At 46.6% G+C, this 22,323-nt stretch overlaps 1 protein-coding gene across 14 annotated transcripts in view; it reads left to right on the top strand.

Moving 5' to 3' along the window:
- The window catches only part of GABBR1 (gamma-aminobutyric acid type B receptor subunit 1), a 35,775-nt gene that overhangs the window by 2,761 nt on the left and 10,691 nt on the right, over positions 1-22,323 (top strand). For 5 of the 14 annotated variants that reach the window (XR_005650356.1, XM_039851207.1, XM_039851206.1 and 2 more), the window contains exons 5-20: positions 1,277-1,297; positions 2,737-2,897; positions 6,241-6,375; positions 6,740-6,910; positions 8,015-8,116; positions 8,556-8,621; positions 9,092-9,283; positions 14,255-14,497; positions 15,115-15,178; positions 16,414-16,491; positions 17,834-17,984; positions 18,451-18,583; positions 20,279-20,395; positions 20,485-20,592; positions 21,020-21,113; positions 21,868-21,995. Coding sequence is in view for 12 of the 14 variants with exons in the window: in XM_039851207.1 (XP_039707141.1) it covers positions 1,277-1,297; positions 2,737-2,897; positions 6,241-6,375; positions 6,740-6,910; positions 8,015-8,116; positions 8,556-8,621; positions 9,092-9,283; positions 14,255-14,497; positions 15,115-15,178; positions 16,414-16,491; positions 17,834-17,984; positions 18,451-18,583; positions 20,279-20,395; positions 20,485-20,592; positions 21,020-21,113; positions 21,868-21,995 (1,964 nt within the window). In the remaining 2 variants the exon portion in view is untranslated. Of the gene's footprint in view, positions 1-1,136; positions 2,898-6,240; positions 6,376-6,739; positions 6,911-8,014; positions 8,117-8,555; positions 8,622-9,091; positions 9,284-14,254; positions 14,498-15,114; positions 15,179-16,413; positions 16,492-17,833; positions 17,985-18,450; positions 18,584-20,278; positions 20,396-20,484; positions 20,593-21,019; positions 21,114-21,527; positions 21,666-21,867; positions 21,996-22,323 lie in introns of those variants that run through there. The other 9 variants (XR_005650359.1, XM_039851209.1, XM_039851210.1 and 6 more) reach the window with 9 other exon arrangements.

The following is a 22,323-nucleotide window of genomic DNA, read 5'->3' as shown; positions in this document are numbered from 1 at the left end:
ATGGGTGTGGGCTGGGAATGGATGGTGGGAAAGGATGGGCGGTATACAGAATTGGGGGGCCTTGGGGGGGGCAGAGATGAAAGCCTAACTCTTTCCTCCATCCGCCCACCTCAAACTTCCTCCACTTTACCTATGTTGGGTTGGGAATTTCTTCATTTACCTTTCTCTTTTTATATCTTTTCCCTGCTCTCAATTCTGGGGTCTCACATTTTCTCTTTTTCATCATGAATCTCACCCACCATCACCCTTCTTAAGATTTCAGTACTTCAGTTTTCCCTAGCCTCAGTCATTTTCTCTAAACTTAGAGCTTTCTATACATAATCCTCTTCTAGAATTGATCCCTCTCCATTCATTATATCTGAATTATTGTACAGACTCAGAAATAAATCATGGCATAGTTAGAAAAGTTGATAAGATTGGAAAGAATATCTGGGGTGGAAAATTATCAGGATAAAAATTAAAACGGCTTAAAACTGGGGGCAGAACTGTCAGAGCATTAAGGAGAGCCCATGGACTGGGGAGGGGCAGTCCTCTTCTATGTCTCTCAGACAATTTCCATTATTTCCCAAGGGAATCCATCTTGTGTCTACATTCTGCTTTGTAGTTATGGAAATTTCCCCTTTTCCTAGCATCCATATTTTCCCTCTGCAGCCTTCTCTCCTGGGATGCAGATATACATTGTGCTTCCTCTACTCTTGTAGACTCAAGATCCTTGGGCCTGGCTTTTCTCCCTTAATTATACTGCTTGTGGTTTCCCATTCCATTTTGGAAATTGGGAGTCCCATCTAGGGGTGGATTGACTATGAAGCTAATGAAATTTAAGCTTCGGGACTCTTCATTTACACAGACCTCTTCCAGTGCTCTAATAATAATGTATTCACAAGATCATAGGTTTATGTAAAAATTGCATAAGTAAGATATTTTAGCAGCAATAGGCTAAAACCAATTGTAGTCGTAATTTGCAATTGTTTCCTCTTAAAGAGAGACCGCTAAATTTTATATTTAGGCTCCACAAAACCAAGATCAGCCCATGTCTTAGCTGCAGGCAACTCCTGTCTCAAATTCTGTTGTCCTATGAAAAATAAAAGAAAATCAACAAATCCTGACCCACAGCCCCACCTTGCTCTTATCCCCAGGCACTCTCCCCTCAGAAACGCAGGCTTCTCCTCTACCCCGTCTTCGGCATGGACAGGTGTGGGAGGGGGCTGGGGATGAGGCCAGGGAAGCTGGGCGCCAGTGGTAACTCTTCTCTGATCCCCGTCTTTCCTGCTGCCAGTGAATCGAACGCCACACTCAGGTGAGATGAGAAACCCTTATCGCGTGCACTGCTATACCCTGACCCTTCACTCTTCACCCTCCAACCCCAGGGATTCTGCCCCAAGGCTATAGGGTCGGGGGCCTTCTCCCACCTTTCCCCACCCATCGCAGTTTGCCGCGGGCCTCTTCTTTCCCTACCTGTTTTCCTGCCTCCAGTCACGGTTTTCTGCGAGGCCGCGGTCCCTCCCATCTCCCTGCTTGGCTGCACTTCCCTTGGCTCCGCCTTCTCCCATCTGCTTTTGCCAAAGGGCAGAGCCCAGCAGGGGGCGGCAGGGTGCTGGGAGACTCTGAGCTTCCGCTTTGTCTTTCCCTGTGGGGTTCCTTCCGACCCTCTCTGGAACCTATTCCTGCTTGCCCAGTCTCTAGGATTTCACCTGACCACTCCCATCAGCTCATCTTACTCATCTCACCCCTGGCCAAGCCTCACCTTCCTTCAGCACCTCCCCATATCCTTTCCTTCCCTCTATCCTTTCCCTTCTATATGTTCTCAGCTCCTTCACCCATCACCCTTTAATTTTTGTCTACCCAGTCCCTTGTTCCGTATCTTTATCCCCATCACTCTCCTTTGCACCTCCCCTTCTCTACCCAACTATCTCTTTCCAAAACCATTCCCAACGCTCTCTCCCTCACAACCGTCAGTCCTTCACCTCACATATTCACAGCCCCACTCAGACTCTCAGGAGCCAGTCCCTTCTCGAGTTCCACTCCTGTCCTTCTCCATCCCTTGCTCCTCAGTGCTTTAGCGTCTTGCGGCTCTCTCCGCCCACCTCTCCCTCTTGACACGCCCCTTCCCCTCATTTCTCCTTCCCCTGATGTCCCCTTAGGTGGGATTCCTCTCTTCCTGTCCATTCCTTTTCCTGCCCCCGGGGGTCGCGCGTCCTCCGTCTCTCCCGCCTTCCCTCTCCCTTCCCCTCTGTCCTTCCCACAGCTGCGCTCGCCTCCGTCCCCGCCCCCTTCCTCTCTGCTCAACTCCTGCCCCTCCCCTGTGCCCGTGACGTCAGAGCCTCCTCCCAGCCCTACATCTCCTCCTCCCCTCGGTCGGTCGGTCAGTCCGTGAGGAGAGTCTGCGGTTGCTGGCTGTGGAGGTGGCTAGAGCTGTGGTGGGGGCCGTAGGAAGCCAACCGTCCCTGCTTCCCCGAGGGCCTAATCCCCTCTGCCCTGCAGAACCAGGGATGGAGGCCCCTCCTCGACATCCCCTCAGCAGCCCTCCCCAGGACAAGTGTCCTCCCTGAGCTCCCCACTCCCCAAGCAGCTACCTCCCACTCCCCGCCATGGGTCCGGGGGCCTCCTCGCCCCGGGTGGGGTGGCCACTACCACTCCTGGCGGTGATGGCGGCAGGGGTGGCTCCGGTGGTGTGGGCCTCCCACTCCCCCCATCTCCCGCGGCCTCACCCGCGGGTCCCCCCGCACCCCTCCTCAGAACGGCGCGCAGTGTACATCGGGGCGCTGTTTCCCATGAGTGGGGGCTGGCCAGGGGGCCAGGCCTGCCAGCCCGCGGTGGAGATGGCTCTGGAGGACGTGAATAGCCGCAGGGACATCCTGCCGGACTATGAGCTCAAGCTCATCCACCACGACAGCAAGGTAGCCCCCGACATGGGAGTGGGTGGGAGGAGAGGGCTTGGGGAGCTCGCTGCACGCCATCTCAGTCTGAGCCATCTCAGTCTGAGTCACTTCGGGGATTTTGAGGCAGACCCCTCCTCTGTGTGACTAGCAGGAGAAGGACTGGGAGTGTGGGAGCTTGGGGAGAGGCACAGGAGCTGGAGGTTCAGGATGAGGTTCTAAGGGGTTCTGGATGGTTAATCATGTTGCAAGGCAGACCCTTCTGCTCTGGGAGACCCATGGAAGTGCCTGGGGTTGAGGGAACTGGTAATAGATTTAGGGCACAAGCTGATCCTGATGCTCTGGGGAGTAAACTAACCCTGGGATGGGTTGGGAGATGGAAGGAATGTCAGAGGTGGGGAGCTGGCTCAGGGGTTTACATTTACCATGGTAACAAGGTAAATCTTGGCATCTGGCTGGAGCCAGAAGGAATAGGGACTTGAGTGCTCTAGTTTATCACAACAAACAACAAGGTAGCTGTGAGCCCTGCCTGACTCCTTCTCATCCCTCTATCCCCAGCCCTGTGGAGGATTCCTGGATTGTGGGACTATATAGAATATTGTAGTTGGGGAAGGCTAATGGTCAAGAGATGGGCAGAGAACACTGGGAAAATGAATTGGATGAGACCCGCGTGGGAGCCCCCACAATAGCATAGGGATGGAGAGGAATCAGGATACAGAGAGCAGAAAGAGAACAGTGAGGAATGGCAGTGCAGGAGGGGGCGAGGAGGAGTGGGGATAGTGAGAGATCCTGGGGCATCCTGTGGAACTTGCATCTTGAATTTATATTTTTTACAGCATTGTGGCCTCTAAGATGTGAGAATGGAAATGAGATGTAGGGTTCGGGAGATGAGGAAGAAGGGTGGGGAGGTAAGAAAATTTGGGTCCAGGGGTAGAAAGAGATGGTCCTGTAAGATTCTTTTTCCTCCACTATTCCCTACTCTTAATTGGAAGTACGAGGAAAGATGTGGCACAGGGAAGGAAGGAAAATTTGGACCTCAGATTTATTTTCTTTGACATGTGGCCCAGCGACTTAAGGGATTGGGGGTGAGTAGAATAGAGTCTAGAGGTGAGGGTTGCCTATTTCACACCTGGGGTAGACTGAGGATTTATATTCATTCTTTAGAGCAGTAACCCACACCTAGAAATAGGTGTGTGAAGGAGGAGGTGGCAGAAGTCGGATCGAAGGTAGGATCCTTGGGGAGAAGAGAACACAAGGACTGTTAGGAACTTGGAGAGGGAACTTCAGATACCTTCTGACGCTTTCCCAGTGATTCTCAAACTTCATTGTACATAAGAATCACCAGAGGAGTTTGTTAAATATACAGTTTCTAACTTCTTGGTTAGGGATGAGTCCCAAGGATCTGCATTTTTACCAATGAAACTCCTGCCCTGGTGGGCGCTTTTGTAGCTAAGCCCAGGATGTGAATGGGAAGAGCAATAGGGCACAGGGTAGGAGAGGCAGGATGAGAAATACAGGGCCAGAACAGGGAGGAAGGGTCTAGCTTTGGGAGAGCAAGAGTGATAATTGGCTATGGTGGGTGGGAGTATAGGAAGAGAGATGGGGGATGCGTGCAGGCTTTATGATAGGGGATCACAGGGAGCTTTGAGATCTCTGTGTGTGAGCTCAGACTCATCCACGATGACAGGTGAGTCCTTGGGGGTGTTGGAAAGCAGATGGACCTGAGAGAAGGGAGATGGAGGAAAAAATAGCAGAGGCAGCAAGAATGAGATGGAAAGGCAGACAAACTAAAATGTGTTGTTTCCTGACTGCAAATCTGGATCCTTGCAAGAGCAGAGGAGAGGGAGGAGAATAGAAGTGTATTGGGGAGGGGGTGAGAATCACATGGTGGAGGAAATCTGCAGTAATGCATTGGGTGTGGAAGGGGGAAAAGGATGTAAGAAAAGATAAGGAAGGGATGAGGACACAAAAGAGACATCTAGGTAGCATATGTTGCTGATTATATATATATATCTTATATGTTCTTCTATGTCCTTGTTGTTCCTATTGACCTCTTCAGACTGAAAAGGGAGGGGCACTGAGGGGCCTTGGGAGAAGCTGGGGGCAGGATCTGGAATAACAGATGCTGGGAGAGTGCAGGAAGGTGAGACCTGAGAATGGTAAAGATGCAAAAGATGCCAAAGTGGGAGGGATGAAGAACCTTCAAAAAACAGCCATTAAGCAGATGTTGAGTACTGCCCTTTGTAGTGGGGTTGGGTGGGCAACAGAGTTCTGGGCGAGTGTTGGTTCTTTCAGACTCTGTCAGCCTCCCCTGACTCCCCCTTCTCCAACTTCCCACAGTGTTCCAAATGTCAGGCCTCTGTGCGAAGTGAGCAGGCTCTAGGGGGCCTTCTTTGTTTCCTTGGAAATGCCTCTCCATTTCACCCTCCCCAGTATCCTATGCCTCCTGTCTGTGTCCCCTCTGCCCTGGCTCCCCACTAGCTTCCATTTCTTCTTCACTTCCTTTGGAGCTCTAGCAGCTTCTGAAATGTCATATTTCAGCAGGAGGGAAACACCCATTGCTGGCTCTTCCTCCCCCCACTTCCCTTCCTCCCATCATTCCTTTCATCTCTAGCTTTCTACATTGTTTTCTTTCTCCATCTCCATGCCTCTCCTTTAGGCACTCTAAAATTATCTAGTTTCTTGAGAGTCATTCTGTTTATTCTACCCACTTCTTTCCTCATCCTTGTTTCTTCCCCCACTTCTACCCTTGAGTGTCTTTGTTTCTAATGGACCTGTCAAATGTCAGGGCCCAGAAGGAGGGGGTGGATGCTGAGCTGGACCTCCTGGTGGACTCGTTCCTGTTCTCTTTTATTTATCAGTAGTCCTGAAAAGAGAAGAGGGAGGAAAAAAAAGGAAGGTTGGGAGAGGGCATTTGCAGAGATGAGGGAGAAATTTTCATAATATGGCTTTGAGGAGGCTGTCTGGGGCTTGGGGAGAGTTTATTCACATTCCTGCAGACTCTTCTACTTACAGATGTTTGGAGCACAGAAACATAGGGTGAGAGTCAAGGATGGTAGGGGGAAGGAGGGTTAAGGGGTGTGATAATGAGCTGAAAGGAGGGAAGATGTGTTTTGTATTAATACTGATGGGTAAGGCACTAGGTGGAAGACAGAGAAGGGTGTTTACCAAATGAGGGGAAATAAGAGAAGACAGGAAGAGATGTCAGAAAGGAGAACATGGTAATCATGACCAAAACGTTTCAGCAGAGGGATGGGTAGTTGGGAGAAATAACTAGCTTTTTGGGAAAAATAAGAGTAGGAGTTGCAGGCAGGCAAGGAGTGTTAGGAGAGCCTACCCTCATTTTCCCCCAACCCCTATTTAGTGTGACCCAGGCCAAGCCACCAAGTACCTGTACGAGCTGCTCTACAATGACCCTATCAAGATCATCCTTATGCCTGGCTGCAGCTCCGTCTCCACGCTTGTGGCTGAGGCCGCTAGGATGTGGAACCTCATTGTGGTAAGCAGTGCTTGGGGGTTAGAAGGTGGGCCATTCCCTTTTAGGCTGTACTAAAGAAAGGGCATATTTAAGAGGACTGCTTCCAAGATTCAGAGTCCTTTATAGACCTGAACTAATTAGCCTCCTAGCAACAGTGCTGCAGCTGACCTTGTTCATCCCAAGGAGCTAGATCAGTGAAAGGACATTCTGATTGTAATGGGTGTGAGGGCTTTTGAAAATCACTTTTCTTAGGGTAGAAGTAGGGACTCTTGGAGAGAGTCAGGGAGAGAAGCCTAGAGGTGGGGAAGGGTTGAAGGAACTCTTAGCAGGTCTTAGTGGAGTCTACTGATAAGGTCCTCTTTGGCACTATCCCTGTCTCTCTTAGCTTTCCTATGGCTCCAGCTCACCAGCTCTGTCAAACCGACAGCGCTTTCCTACATTCTTTCGAACTCATCCATCAGCCACTCTCCACAATCCTACTCGTGTGAAACTCTTTGAAAAGTGGGGCTGGAAGAAGATCGCCACCATCCAGCAGACCACTGAGGTCTTCACTTCGGTGAGGAGGGACTGGGTAAAGACTCCAGTGCAGAGAGATGTGACATGGTATTCATTTTAGAGGGAAGATCCTGATTCTTTATCAAAAGAGAACACATTCCGAGTGGGTTAAGTGCATGTTCTTTCTGTAGCCAGGGAAATGAACGAGCTGAATTTTTAGGACCCTTTCCAACTTTTTGGTTTTAGGACTTTTTTTTCCCCCTTTTGATGATTTGTTCTTCAAACAGATAAACCCCAAGTGACCCAGTTTATTAAAGTAGGTATATTAAAGTAGGGACACAGTAAAGGAGTGAATACATGGTCGAAACCCAGGGAAGTAGCAGATCCAGAGGCACTCAAGGAGGTGGTGGGTGTGTGTGAACAGGAACAGAGAGAATGGAGCTATAGAAATGGGTACAGGGAGGAGTGAGGGAAGGGTAATGGGAGAAAAAGATGTATATGGAAATAGAGACAGAAAGGTAGAGAGAGAAAGAAAGGGGGAGAGAGAAAGAGAGGTGACAGAGGCAGATAGACAGGTATATGTACGTGAGTCAGGTAGTTGGCTTAGAGAGAGATGCTGGCAAACAGAGAGAAAGGGGAGAAGGGGATTTTTGGAGGTAGAGAGGAAACACATGACTCTACTTGAAAAAGACAGCTTCTTCTCTTTTATGTTATTCTTTGGATTGTCTAATCCACTCTTATGTTCAGTGGCCTTTAATCCTGCTCCCACTTTCATTCAGTGATTCAAGACATTCATCTCTGGTCCTTTTGTCTGTCTGCCCACTTGCCTCTTGGGGCTGACATCGTCTTATTTATAACAGACCGCCTTGCCTTTTCCTGGTTCCTGGTTCCTGTTTCCTTTTCCCCATTTTTGCTGTCAGTGGTGGTAAGAGGGTGAATGGGGTGACTTCTGTGGAGGCGCTCTCCATGCACCTTCTCACTTGGAAGCCATATCCTAAGACTCCAGATGCTTTTCCTTGAACACTCTTTACCCCTGGGACAGAAGATGTTGAAGGAAGGTTCAGAATTGCCATTCCTTTGTTGAGTATGTGATCCCCAGGTAACATCTCTGGTCTTTACCCCATTGTACACCCTATGTTTTTTCTATTTCTCGTTCCCACTCAAGACTCTGGACGATTTGGAGGAACGAGTGAAGGAGGCTGGAATCGAGATTACTTTCCGCCAGAGTTTCTTCTCAGATCCAGCTGTTCCGGTCAAAAACCTTAAGGTGGGATGGCCTGGAGTGGTAGACTCAGACTGCAGGGGGACGAGGTTGAGGAAACAGTGGTGGGCTGGAGAGGAGAGCCGGGTGGGGGAACGTTGGTTTGTTTTTGTTTTTGTTTTTTGTTTTTAAATTGAGAGATAAGTGACATATAACAATGTCTAAGGTTAAGGTGTACAACATGTCGATTTGATAAACTTATATATTGCAATGATTGCACACTAGTGTTAGCTAACACCTCTGTCACAGTCACAAAATTTTGATTTTATGAGACAGCACCATCTCCTGGGGACATTTAGCTTCATCTTCCAGTTGACATTTATTCACTACCTATTGCACAGAGCCCTGCACTAAGTGCTTCAGCACAGGAATTCAAAGCTTGGCTTAGCCCCTCTGGCGTTTCCAGGTGTCCCTCAGGAGCTCTGTTTCTCTCTCCATTCTGTAGCGCCAGGACGCCCGAATCATCGTGGGACTTTTCTATGAGACTGAAGCCCGGAAAGTTTTTTGTGAGGTGGAGTTGAAATATGAAGAGGGAGGGGGACTAGGCGGGCCCTTTGCCTGGAGTATCTCATGAGATCGCCTCTCCACATCTTCACTCAAGTTGATAGTAGATGATCTGAGGTGATGATTAATATGATGTCCCTGTCTGTTGGCTCTAACTCCATCTCTTGGCTTCTCACACACACAGCACTTTCTCCAGATCTCATTTTCCTACTGCTTTGCGTTCCTGGAGGAGACTTTGAATCCTATCTTTTCATACTGGCTAGAAAAGGCCACTTAAAAATAGAGGCTGGGGAGGAACTTAGAAGAGTAGTTGAGCCTTTCCTACTCACTCCTCCACCCCCAAAACTTGTAGATGTCTCTTTTCAATTCTCTGTTCTTCTCTGATTCCCTAGAGGCTGAATAGTGTCAAATGAGGTAAGACAAAAAAAAAAAAAAAAAAGAAACAGAGACCCAGCCCTCCCCATCCTTTGCATTCAGGTATACAAGGAGAGACTCTTTGGGAAGAAGTACGTCTGGTTCCTCATTGGGTGGTATGCTGACAATTGGTTCAAGACCTATGACCCGTCTATCAACTGCACAGTGGATGAAATGACCCAGGCGGTGGAGGGTCACATCACTACTGAGATTGTCATGCTGAACCCTGCCAACACCCGCAGCATTTCCAACATGGTGAGAGTGTGGGGACTTAGAAGCTGGCACCTGGGTAGATGGGGAGGCCTGAGGGAGCCTTGAAGAGGAGGGGAGCAGGTGTGGAATTTGGAGGTATAGGGGGCCACAGGGCCTCTGCCCACCCTAAACTTGTTTGTGCCATGTTTCCTGTAGATTCCACCTCCGCTCTGACTTCCTCGGGCAGGGAAGAGAGAGGAAATGAGAGTGGTTTGTTCAGTAGTCCCCTGATGAGTAGAAGGGCTGTTACCATGGAAATGAGGAGCAGTTGGCAAGAAGTCAAATGAGGGAGAGGCGTTAGTGATAATACAGATGCTGTTTATGCAAGCACACCTTTACAGGACCGCTGTTCCTGGCAGAAATACCTTTTATTTTCTTGGTGACTTCAGAGCTCTTTAGAGCTTAATATTCACCCCTGGTTGATACTCAGCTTGGCTCCTGATGCTTTTTTAAGGATCCTATTTTAGAACTTTAAACGGAAAGGGGACTTTTGAAATTAGTTAGTCCCAGATAGCTGGTTAGTGACAGACAGGGAGCTAGAAGACATTCTCTGATTTGGGAAGGCAGAGGCAGCCTTGCAGGTGAGGGGCACAAGTGAAAAGAGTGAATATGAAGAGGCTCCTTGCCTGCTCAGCCCTACATCTTAAGGGGTAAGTGATGGTTATAAAGCCCCCAAATATCCCATTAAAACAAAGTTGTAGTAACGGTTGTTTTTGTGTAGTAAACCAGGAGCTCGGATATATAATTTCAGTGATCCTCACAGCAATAGTCTGATGTAGATTTTTCATTTCCATTTTATAGGCCAGGAAATTGAGACTCAGAGAGGTTAAGTGACTTGTCTTAGCTCATGTAACTACTGAGTGGTCAAGCTGGAATTGAGTCCTAGTTGTTGACTCTAACTCCAAACCACTCTGCCCTATCACCTTCCATGGCAAACCATGAAATGTCTGACTAAAAGGTTTGTGCTTTCATAGCCTAACATTGTTTAGTTGATGGCAGTTTTTGAGCAAGAGAGAAAGAAGATTCAGGAAGTTTATTCTGGCAATGGATTGTGATAGAAAGGCCTGTTGCCTTGTGGACTCTGATCATGGACATCATCCTGGGATAGTCTAAGGGACGCTGTATTTAAGGTATCTTGGTTGAAAAATACAATGGAAAAATTCTGGAAGTCACATCCCTGTAGCACACCTGACAGATGTCATCCTTGAGGACCTGGGGAAGTAGAGGAGCTGGTAACTGAAGTTGAAAAGGCTTTTTGGTGCCCTGAGCCCGGACCTTCCAATTGTGGCTTATGCTTCCTAGCATTGAGCTAGAGGAGCCCCTGACAGGAAGCAGGGATCTGGTTAGGGGAATAAAGGGACATCTGGGTTTTAGGGCAGAATGAGTTGGAGGTCTCTTTTTGGCTCTTGGTCCCTATAGAAAGATGTGCCTGCCTTCGAGGCTACAGGGCTTCTAGTGATACCAGGCCTGCTTGGGCCTAAAATGCCAGGTGGAAAAGCCAAGATTTTCCAGAGGGTTGAGGCAGTCTTAACAACCAACCAGGGAAAAGATTATAGATGAATTAAACAGGACCAAAAGAAGTGGATTGGAAGCAAGAGTTGGTCCTAGGGGCCCAGAGCCATGGCGATTTAGAAAAGAAGCAAAATTGCCTTTACTCTGTAAGGATGGCCTTAAGTTTAGATCAATAGTTCTGAAACTTTAGCTTCCATCAGAACCACCCGAAGGTTAGTTAGTACACAGATCACTGGCCTCTTTCCTTGGAAGCTCTAATTTGTAGGTCTGGGATAGGCCTAAGAATTTACATTTCTAACAAGTTCCCTGGGGATGTTGATGCTACTAGTTTGGGGACCACATTTTGAGGACTGTTGGTTAGAGCAGTGGTTTTCAACCAGAGGTTGCAATATCTAGGGACAATTTTGGTTGTCACAACTGCTGTGTAATGGGTAAGCCAGGGATGCTTCTAAAACATCCTGCAATGCACCAGACAGTACCCCACAACAAAGAATTATCCTGCTCCAAATGTCAATAATGCAGAAACAGTTTAGAGAAAGAATCCAGGAGTCAGATTTGGGAGAATGGGTTAGAGAGGTTCTGGAGAAATAATATAGCTCTGGGCTAGAGGGGCAGGTGGGAGGTGGGGTAAGATTGTGAGTAAATTCTGATTGGATTAGAGGTTCCATCAGATCTGGGTGCAATACAAAATAAAAACCTACCTCAGGATATGCATTTTAGATCATTGTCAAACATCCATTGTCACATATAGAAATAGATGGGACTGTTAAAAAATTAGGATCATAAATTTACGCTCGGTTACTTCACTAATTTCTATGGGTATGGAATTTTGGTGGTTGTTCTGTTTTCCTTAAGCTGCCTAATAACATTTCCATTTGAAAATTTACAACCATATCTTTGCTGACCCAAGGGGGAAAGATGTTTTTGGTAACTTTCGTTATAGGGGGAAGAGCCAGTGGCACCACCAGTGGCCAAGCACGTTAGTGGTAGTGACCTGGAACCAGCAGAGAGTATGAGGATCTGGGCAGGGGATGGCATCATGCACAGTAGATGAATCCCTTCCCATCTGGGTGATTTTCTGATGTAGTATTTACTTTGAACTGCAGATCGGATAGACTTGGAGGCTGAAGGACTACTTAGAAAGCCTCAGCCTAACTGCTGTCTGTCCAACAGGCGCTCTTGGAGAGAAGCATTTCAGCTTATAGAGACAGTGTAGGGTAGTTAGGAAGAGTGGGGACACTGATGCCAGGCTGCCTGAGTTTGTTCGAATCCCACCTCTGCCATACACTAGAAGTACAACTTTAGCCAAGTTAAACTTTTCTGTGCCTCAGTTTCCTTATCTCTAACATGGGCCATAAACTTCATGGGATTATTTAAGGGTTAAAGAAGTTAATATATGTATTTTAGAAAAGTGCCTGGTACATTGTATGGACAATATAAATGTTAACTATTATTATTATTGTTATTATTAACAACACGATTCTATGTGGGGATGGATGATATTAATGAAACATTTTAACAAAAGAATTAAGACAACTTGGTGATTTGAAAGAGTCTAAGGTGATTCTAAGGATTCAGTCTCATGTACTGGGAAGCGATGGGGAATGAGGAAAAAATTGAGTTTAGTTTTAGATATTTTTAATTTGAGATCATCAATCGTATAGTTGCAGATGTTTTAGAGACAGCTCAAGATATAGAACTTGAAATACTGAGCTGGATTATAGATCTGAGTTCAGTGACAAAGATAAAGTTGAAGTATAGGAAGTATAGGAAAAGTCACAAAAAGAAAATGTAACTTACTTTAAACTCAGCATTTTAAATATGTGTTATTTCATCCTTATAATAACTCTTTGAGGTAGTATTTTTCTCATTTTAAAGCTGAATAGCCAACTACTGAGGTTTAATAACTTGTTTGAGATTACATAATGGGTAAGTAGATTAGTTAGATTTGGAATCCATCCATCTATTTATTCAATAGACATTTTAAAACAAGATTTATATTATTTTTTAAAAGCAACTTAAGTTCATAGCAAAATTGAGAGGAAAGTGTAGAGATTTTCCAGTGTCCCCTGCCCCTGCTCATGCACAGACTCCTCCATTATCAACATGTCCCACCAGAGTGGTTACAACTGATGAACCTACACAGACACATCATTGCCACCCAAAGTCCAGAGTTTACATGAGAGTTCACTCTTGGAGTTATACATTCTGTGGGTTTTGACAAATGTGTAATGACACGTTTACCATTATAGTATCATACATATTATTTTCACTGCCCAATCCAATGGACATCCATTATTGGCTGGGCACAGTGCTGGGTGCCGAGGTGAAGAAAAGAATGGAACCTAGTCCTGTCCTCAAGGGAAGTAGAGTCCGGGTCTGTCTGTCTTCAAAACCCAGGCTGTTTCCACTGCACTACACTGCCTGTCCTTTGCATCTTTTACTCCCTTGGGTCTACAGAAAGTTGAACAGAAAGAAACGTGGGCAGGGCATGGGGAACGAAGATTTTTATTTGTTCTTTCATCTATTCATTAGAGTGTGTGTACATTCAAACATTACAAATCTAAACAAGGTTGTGTAGTGCCCCTGTGTATTATGTGTGCCTTGCCAAGAGCTGGCCACTGAGCCAGTGTGGTTTCTGGGAGATAAGGAAGGGCAGATGTGATTTTCTCCATTATATGGTAGACATTTCCAAAACCTTAAAGCAATTTGTGTATGGTCATTTAGCTAAGCAACGTTACTGCCAGGTATAGAAATTCAGGTCTCTTGACCCATTTCATGACAGAGTTAAAGGAGCTGTCATTCTATTTAGCTTTCTTGGAAAAAGAAGATAGAGGGTTGGGAGAGGCATGGGTAGGGATCGAATGATACACTTTAAAACCGTGAGGGTTGTTTCTGCAGCACTCAGTCTTCTGAAAAACATCTTAGAGACAGTGCACTGAACTCACAGGAGGATGGTAAGTAGTTGGCACACTAAAGAAAAGTCTTCCTGGTTGACAAGCCAAGTGAGGAAGGCTGTGGTGTCATCTTTTCTAGGATCTTTCAAAATTGGACAAGCTCTTTGGTCTTGGGTTAACTATTGGGAAAGGCTGAAGGATGAGAGAACAACATTGCAGCTCTTCATTGGAATATCCATGTCTCTTGTTTTTTTCTATTTCTACTTTCTGTCCTTTGCCATTTATTATGCACAATGTCTATACATTAAACTTCTCCTTTTGTAGTTCTGAGCTAGCTACTGTACACACTAAGACCATTAGACCCAGCTAATCCCTACTTTAGTCACTTCCAATCTAAGACAGCCACTTGGGTATAGTTAAAGATTTTAAGCATATATATGCTCAGTCTGACAACATGAACATAAGCCGTCTATTCAAGTCAGAGTGTTGGAGCCAGAATCAGATGCTCCCGCCACCCCGGAATCCTTCACACACCAATCCTTTCCTCCTATTCTTCCCTCCCCAGACATCACAGGAGTTTGTAGAAAAACTGACCAAGCGACTAAAAAGACACCCTGAGGAGACAGGTGGCTTCCAGGAGGCACCGCTAGCCTATGATGCCATCTGGGCCTTGGCATTGGCCCTGAACAAGACATCTGGAGGGGGTGGCCGTTCGGGTGTGCGCCTAGAAGACTTCAACTATAACAACCAGACCATCACTGACCAAATCTACAGGGCAATGAACTCCTCGTCCTTTGAGGGTGTCTCCGTGAGTTCGAGCAACCTCCTTTACACTCCCCTGTCCTCCCATTGAGAGAGAGAGAGAGACTCTCCTTCTCCTGGAAACATGCATTCTCTGTCTCCCTCAGTTACCTCCCTGAGATAATCCGTCTCAGACTGAGGAAGTAGGGACCCTCAAAGCAGAAAACCTACAAGTGATTAGAAGGGAAAATTGGTCTATTTCATTTCTTTCAACCCCTCCCCTCATTTCTTTTGGGTCCAGATATTTATGGCTCAGATAAAAATTATAGGATTTCGAAAGAGGAAATGGTCTGAAAGATCATCTCCTTATTTTTAAACTGGGGAAATTAGTTTCCAAAGGGGTTTGGTGACTTGCTCAGGTCACAGTTAGAAACCAGGTCTCCTGGTATTCTATCTGGGGATTTTTCCCATTCAAATCTCATGGGTGAAACTTCTCAAAGAATAATGTGTCTAAAATCTAGGGTATGGGCATCTGGGGTATGTCCTATATGCAGGCAAATGCCATAAATAGAATTCATTCAGAAGATCAGTTAACATCAAAAACGTAGGGATTCAAAGAGTCCTTGATGTTCACTCTTGCTTGTATCCCCTTTGTCTGCCTCCACATGTTCCTCTCCCTCACAGGGTCATGTGGTGTTTGATGCCAGTGGCTCTCGGATGGCATGGACACTTATTGAGCAGCTACAGGGTAAGTGCAGGAGCATAAAGGGACAGGGGAAGTCAGGCAGGGCCAGGCTGGAGCTGGGCTAGGACATTGTCTGGTAGAAGAACACCAGAAGACACCACAAAGTGGCCTTGATGCCTCCCCACCTCCTGCTCTTCTCTCTAACTGTGTTCATCAAACTCTTTAATAATAATAATAAAAAGCTCATGTATGGGTGATTTCTTTGAGTTGCAGTAGTTATGTTCTTGAAAAGTGGCATGCACTTTGTAAACAGCCACTTTCTTTTCCCAGTGGCTTCCATTTTAATTTCAGAAATTTCCCTTTGATGGCTTGGGTTTAGAGGTTAATGACCTGTCACTTGCATACCCATGGACTCAAGGAAAGCTGCATCTAGCAAACCTTTTATTTTTAAAGGGAATCCCTTGAATTTCCTTGCTATATAAACAATTTTTTTTTTTTTTGCAATATGTATAGTTTGGCTTTTCTAAGTTGTATTTTCTTACGACTTAGCACACTTATGTATTTGCAGAACTTCTGTGAGTTAATTTTTCAGCTTCACTCCACTCTCAGCCACTTATAGCATGGCCAGGAGAGCCATTTCTTGGCTTCCTGTGAAAAGTTTCTTTCTTTCCTTCTCCCACTTCCCACATCCTTTGAGATCTTTGTATCCAGGACAAAAGGGAATGGATTTCAGCCATGGTGAAAGGGGTATGAGTTGGCTTTTGATGGAAAAGTTATGGTAACTGGGCCAGTTCTAGAACAGGTATCTTAGAAGTGACTGAATTCCTCTTTAAGAGGCAAGTGCAACTTAGCTAAGGAAATAGAACCCAAGCCAACCAACATAAGAGAAATTTATAAAATTAAAATGAAAGCCACTGGGAAAATAGATTCCGTGATTTTGTCTATCATGAGAGGGACAATAAACAAATGTTTAAAGCTTTCAAAGCTAGAATCAAAGTGAGAAACATCTTGCTAAAAGAGGCGTGAGTCTGTAGAATGAGTGGCCAACATTGGAGTCTTCTTCACTGAAGGGCTTTACACATGTGAGATATTCTTGATTTGAGGGATCCACTTTACATTGCTTTTAAGTCACATTGCTTATTCAGATGACCCCTCAGGTCCTTTGAGTATCTTTCAGGGCTCAGGTGAAGGGAAAATCAGATACAACCATGGAAAGCTACCTTAGGGAAATGGCTAGTTGAGAATGCCTAGGATCAGTTCTTCACCTATCCATGGTCACTCTATTGTCATCTGCCCAGGCGGCAGCTACAAGAAGATTGGCTACTATGATAGCACCAAAGATGATCTTTCCTGGTCCAAAACGGATAAATGGATTGGTAAGTGGATCCTGTTTATATTTTCCCTTCAACCCCTCTCAAAAAGGTTTACAGAAAAGGGTCATGCATTTGAAGGAAGATGGGGTGGTAGGTGCCATTAGGTTGAAATTTACCAAGGAGATGGACCAGGGGCCAGGGTTAAGTGAAAGGGAATAAAACATCCAAGGTGTGGGTAGGGGAGACTGGCGTATTTGGAGAGGGAATAGGTGGTTGGTAGCAATGCTCTATTAAAAATAGTACATTGCTAGGGTAACTGGGAATTAGAGGCAGGGGTTGGGCAGGGATGGGAAATGGAAACTCCATTTGGGTTTCCCAGATGTTCTGGTGCCTTGAAGTATCTGAACCAGCTACTTCAGGCCTAGAGCTGCCTCTTTATCTCTGTCAGGAAAATGGTTGCTTAAACTATAGGAGAGGATGGAAAGCCTCATATAATTGTCTTCTGCTAAAATGTGCTTTTTAAAGAAGGAAAGTAAGCAATATTCTTTGTGTGCTTGATGGTCTAAAATAATAAGGAAGGAGTAAAGATACTAAAGGTGAGCAAAAGGAAGGATAAAATAAAGGCTCAGCATCTTAAGGATGGAGGGGAGGCACAGCCATTGGAGATACCTGCCATCTGCCCACCCAACTGAAATCTAGTAGTTCCCAGCATTGCTAGAGTTTTGAAATTTTTTTTATAATTTGAATTTAGGGCAGTGTTCTGTACTGCTATAAATGCTGCATGGCCTAAATTACTTTTTTTTTTTCAAGCTTAGCAAATTGAGATTAGCTTTTTTTTTTCCTCCTCTGAACTCTGACACATTTGAGCTTTCTCTTAATATTAACTGGAAAACACCTTTGGGAATTTTACCCTGCCAGGGTTAAAAATCACAGATTAGTTTTTGTTTCTATTTTTTCCCCCTAAAGTTAGGAGGCCAGATTAGATACTTTGAGGCTGTTTTTGAAGCTTTTGATGTGCGTTTTAAGAAACCTCATAAATTTCTCAGCTATCTCCTTCTTTTCTTCGCCATTTTCCTTTCCTGCAAGAAAGACAGTAAAACAGAAAGAACAAACAATAACAAACGAAGAAAAGACTACAGCTTTGGTGATACAGCTCAGCCTTTCTCAGCCTCTAGACAGGACATTTGCTACATTTTCTGATCTCATTTCTGATTGCTCCCTAAGAGCCCTCCACCTGCAACAGCCATGACTCAGAGCAGCTAGGGCCTCATGTCCTCACAGCCAAAGTTGTGATTGTCCATCAGTAGCTTTGTTCTTTGCTCTTCCTCCTGTCCCACCTTCATTCCTTTGTCCTGCTTCCTTTTTCTTTCCCCTTCTCCCTGTCTCCCACCTGCTTGTGCTATAGGAGGGTCCCCCCCCGCTGACCAGACCCTGGTCATCAAGACGTTCCGCTTCCTGTCACAGAAACTCTTTATCTCCGTCTCGGTTCTCTCCAGCCTGGGTATTGTCCTAGCTGTAGTCTGTCTGTCCTTTAACATCTACAACTCCCATGTCCGGTAAGTGTATCTTCTGGCATTTTTCTTGTCCTGTTTTCTTAATGATAATTGAAGGGAGTAAGAATCACCTGTGTCACTCTGAGGCCATGTGTCATTGAGGTTTTCACTCTGACTTATTGTTTTCCCAGTGATTACTGAGAACGAAAGGAGGGAAAGCAGATATAACTCCCATTCCTGCTCCAAAGCAACTAACTGAAAAATAAAAAAGACTTTGGGGCCAGGCAATGCAGTGCAGGGCTCTAAATAGAGTCTGTGCTGGCAGGCCCTCCACAGCTCTATCTCTCGCCCCCTGACTATGTTGGTTTTGTCTCTCAAGACTCCGCTGCCTGCTCCAAGCCTGCCTTCCTTAGTCTTGTGGCCCTGAGGTTGAGTCAGGTCATTGCATGGCATTTGGAGAACTGAGCCTCCCTGGAAAAGCTATAATTCTGCTCTTCTCCCTCTCCCACCCTTCCTGCCTCTGCCCTAGTTATATCCAGAACTCACAGCCCAACCTGAATAATCTGACTGCTGTGGGCTGCTCGCTGGCGTTAGCTGCTGTCTTCCCCCTCGGGCTGGATGGCTACCACATTGGAAGAAACCAGTTCCCCTTCGTCTGCCAGGTAAGGCTGGGCTGGGCAGATACCTTGCAAAATATGGCTCTCCCACTCCCTTCAGCAACACCTTCTGTGATGTATAGTTCTCTGCCTTTTCTTCTTGTCTTTCCCTGACTCTTGTCCTTGTTCCTTCTCCTAATACCACCCCTCTGATATGTTTGGCTTCATCCTTCTTTCTGTGCCTCCAGACATTTTCATTCTGTAGTTCACTTGTTGGTTCCAAGGTTGCCTTGGAGAGAAGAGGAGGGAGTACTGAGGACGAAGGAAGGGGGTCTGCACAAAGGACCCCTGAACAATGGTGGCTTGTCTTCGCTGTGGGGGCTGAGAACAAGAACTGTGGGTTGCCTGTGAGAGCCTTAGTTGGGGCTGGCAAAAACAGAGGCAGAAATCTGAACTGTCAGCCAGCAGAGTTGTAGGGAAGGGACTACTGTTATATAGGGAGGGAGGCCCGGGACTCTGGGTACATGGAAGATTCTGGGGCTGTGTGGAAAGGCTGGTTTCAATAGTGATATTTGTGTGGTTCTATATTATGCTAGTGGGAAATACCACCCTTTTCCCTACCCACCCTTACTTCTTCCTTTCTTCTGCCTTGTACCTGTCTTCATCATGCATCTGTACACATGGCATTTGCATGCACATGCACAGCCAGTTCACCAGGAGCTGTCTGTTTCCAGCGAGGCCAGAATGCAGTAGGAGAGGCAGACAGTTTACTGTGGTGCAATATGAGAGATATCAGAATAGGGATGTATGCAAAGCGCTGTAGTAGCAAAGGAGAGAAAGCAGTTTCACAGAGTAGTTGGGCAGACAGCTAAAAAAGTTGGCATTTGAATATTGAAGGATGCATGGGATTTTATTAGCTGGCAAATAGGCTAACAGATACAAAGGAGAGTAGATTGAGGGAGAGCGAGCAGTTCAGCACGGCTGGAGTGTGTGGACTAGGTGAGGACCTGGCGATGAGCCTGGAAAGTGCCGCGTCTAGCGAGTGGTAAATCCTGCCACGTCCAGCGCGGCCCTGGAAAATAAACCTGAGTGGGAGCAGTGGGAGATCGAGAAAAGAAAGAACACAGAAAGCTGGGATCAGGAGGTCCACTGCCCACTGATGGTGGACAATGGCGCAGTTTTATTTTTGCAAGGCTGCTTTTATACAAGAGCATACAGTTGCTGGCTAGGGTAAGATCATCCTCTGCACAATCACCCAACCCACACCCTGCTATGATCTTTTGCAGTCTGCTCACAGCTTCCCTGTCTTGGAGCAACACTGCATTATTCTCCCTCAGTTCGTACTTCTCCATTCTTAGGAGGGTTCTTGAGACAAGGCAACCCTGGTTGCCCTCACAGATTGCAAGGGCCTTGTCAGCTTGCAGTCCGCTCTCCACAGGAAAGGTGGGTGGGAGTATATTGTGAAGGGTCTCATGCCACATCAGAGGTGTCCAGACTGCAACCTGTAGGCACTGGGGGCTGTCAGAAGTGACTGGCCATTAAAACTAGTAGGTTTTAGCAAGATCACTTGGTGGCAAAGTAGAAGATGGATTGGAGGAACTTGTTAAAGGTAGGGAGACTCTCCTCTGCTGGCTTTCTCTGCCCCGCACTGTCCCCTACTGGTTGTGTCTTGCCTGTTCCATCCTATAGCCTGTCCCATCCTCACCACAGTCCCGCCACCTGTCCCACCCTATTCTTCCTCTGCCCTCTCTCCTTTCCTAGGCCCGCCTCTGGCTCCTGGGTCTGGGCTTTAGTCTGGGCTATGGCTCCATGTTTACCAAAATCTGGTGGGTCCACACAGTCTTCACAAAGAAAGAGGAAAAGAAGGAGTGGAGGAAGGTGAGCTGCTCCTCACTCCCAGCCCCTAGTGCCTTGGCTGTTGGGATAGAGGGTTTCCGCTGATATGCCTGTGCTCCGTGTTTACCCAGACCCTGGAGCCCTGGAAACTGTACGCCACGGTGGGCCTGCTGGTGGGCATGGATGTCCTCACTCTTGCCATCTGGCAAATTGTGGACCCCTTGCACCGGACCATTGAGGTACTGCTTGAGAGGAAGCGTCAGGAGACCGAGTGGCCTCATTGGCAGTTAAGGCTTTCGGAGCTGTGCGTGGAGGGAAGTCCCCTTGAGGAGGAAAGTCGTTCTGCAGGAGACCGCTTTCCTGCCTTCTGCATATCAGAGTTTTTTCTCCTTCCTAAAAGGAGCCCCATCAGAGGCCTTTGGATTCATCTGAAGAATAGAAGTGGGGAAGGGTCTGAGAAGGATGTGTAGACTTTCTGGGAATCATGGGAGTAAGCATTTCTAAGGTGTTCAGGCAAACACTTCCAGGCCTAGAGTGGATTTGGCCTCCAAACTGGGGGTCTCATAGGAAAAGAGGGAACAGAGTTGGGAGTCAGGGACTGAGCTGAGGTGGAGAGGGTAGGGGAGGATGGCAACCATCTTTTCTGTCACCCTATTTCTCTCTTAGACTTTTGCCAAGGAGGAACCAAAGGAAGATATTGATGTGTCTATTCTGCCCCAGCTTGAGCACTGCAGCTCCAAGAAGATGAATACATGGCTTGGTGTGTGGGATATGGGAGAAAGGAGTGGAATGATGGAGCAAAGGTGGGGGATGGGGCAAGGACAATAAAACTTACTGTTTGGAGGCTGAAGGATCTTTGGAAAAAGAGATAGAGGTCTTATGTCAGCCCCGTCTGAATGTCCTCCTTTTGGTTATTGGACTAATCTTTTCTGAGAATAGGGGCGAGTTGGTCTTTTGCATTGAGGAGCTTAGGGTCTAAAGAAGGGATAAGGTAGAACTCGTGTTCAGCAGAGGGATCAGTGTGGATGGTCTCATCTTCATCATACCTGACACCATCTGTGTCTAGACAGCTTCCTAAAGTAAGGCCGGGGCTGTGAGGGCATGGGTTTGGGCTCCCTCTGGCCTTTTTAATATCACTCTGATCTATGACCACAAATGGCAAACTTATCCTCAGTCTGGAAAGCCAGCTTCCTACCTGGACGGTATGAGGTGAGAGACTGCGTGTGGCCCAGGCTCTTGCCTGACTGACAGGTGCTCATGACCATCATCTTCCCGTGTGACATGGCTGCTAGTCCCAAGAGGAAGCCATGAGGTGCGAGGGAGTTGGGTGGACATTGGAGGGAGTGGACAGGGAGAGGAATGCTAGATCAGAAAGGCTCAATTGGAAAAGAGGCTCCTTTGTCCATTGTGGAACTATAAGAAAGAGCAGCAGTAGGTGATAGGCATAGAAAGGATGGGGAATGAATGGGAGTATGGAGGTCTTGTTGCCCTACGACCTTTTCCTGCTGTTGTAGGCATTTTCTATGGTTACAAGGGGCTGCTGCTGCTGCTGGGTATATTTCTTGCTTATGAGACCAAGAGTGTGTCCACTGAGAAGATCAATGACCACCGGGCTGTGGGCATGGCCATCTACAATGTGGCGGTGAGCTCCCTGGACATCTGGCATTGACCCTGGGCACTGACTATAGCAACTCAGTGGGGCAGCCTGAGAAGAATCAGGCACTAGATCTCGGATGGTTGGGTGGAAGTCTTAAAGAGTTTTTTAATGCCTTGGATTTATAAAGCATTTTATAGTTTGTAAAACACACACAGACACTATCTTATTAATCTTGACACAAACACCCAGTGAAGTGGATATTAGTATCTCCACTGCATAGGCAAGGAAGCAGAAGGAAAGAATTTGGATTGCTTGTCTGTGGTTCACAGGCTGGAATCTGAATTTAGATTTCTTGTTAGGTATGCCCACAGAC

The sequence above is a fragment of the Pteropus medius genome, unplaced genomic scaffold, assembly GCF_902729225.1.
Source record: "Pteropus medius unplaced genomic scaffold, Ma_sr-lr_union100, whole genome shotgun sequence".
Classification (NCBI taxonomy): Eukaryota; Metazoa; Chordata; class Mammalia; order Chiroptera; family Pteropodidae; genus Pteropus; species Pteropus medius.
This window is presented reverse-complemented; position numbering and strand designations above follow the sequence as displayed.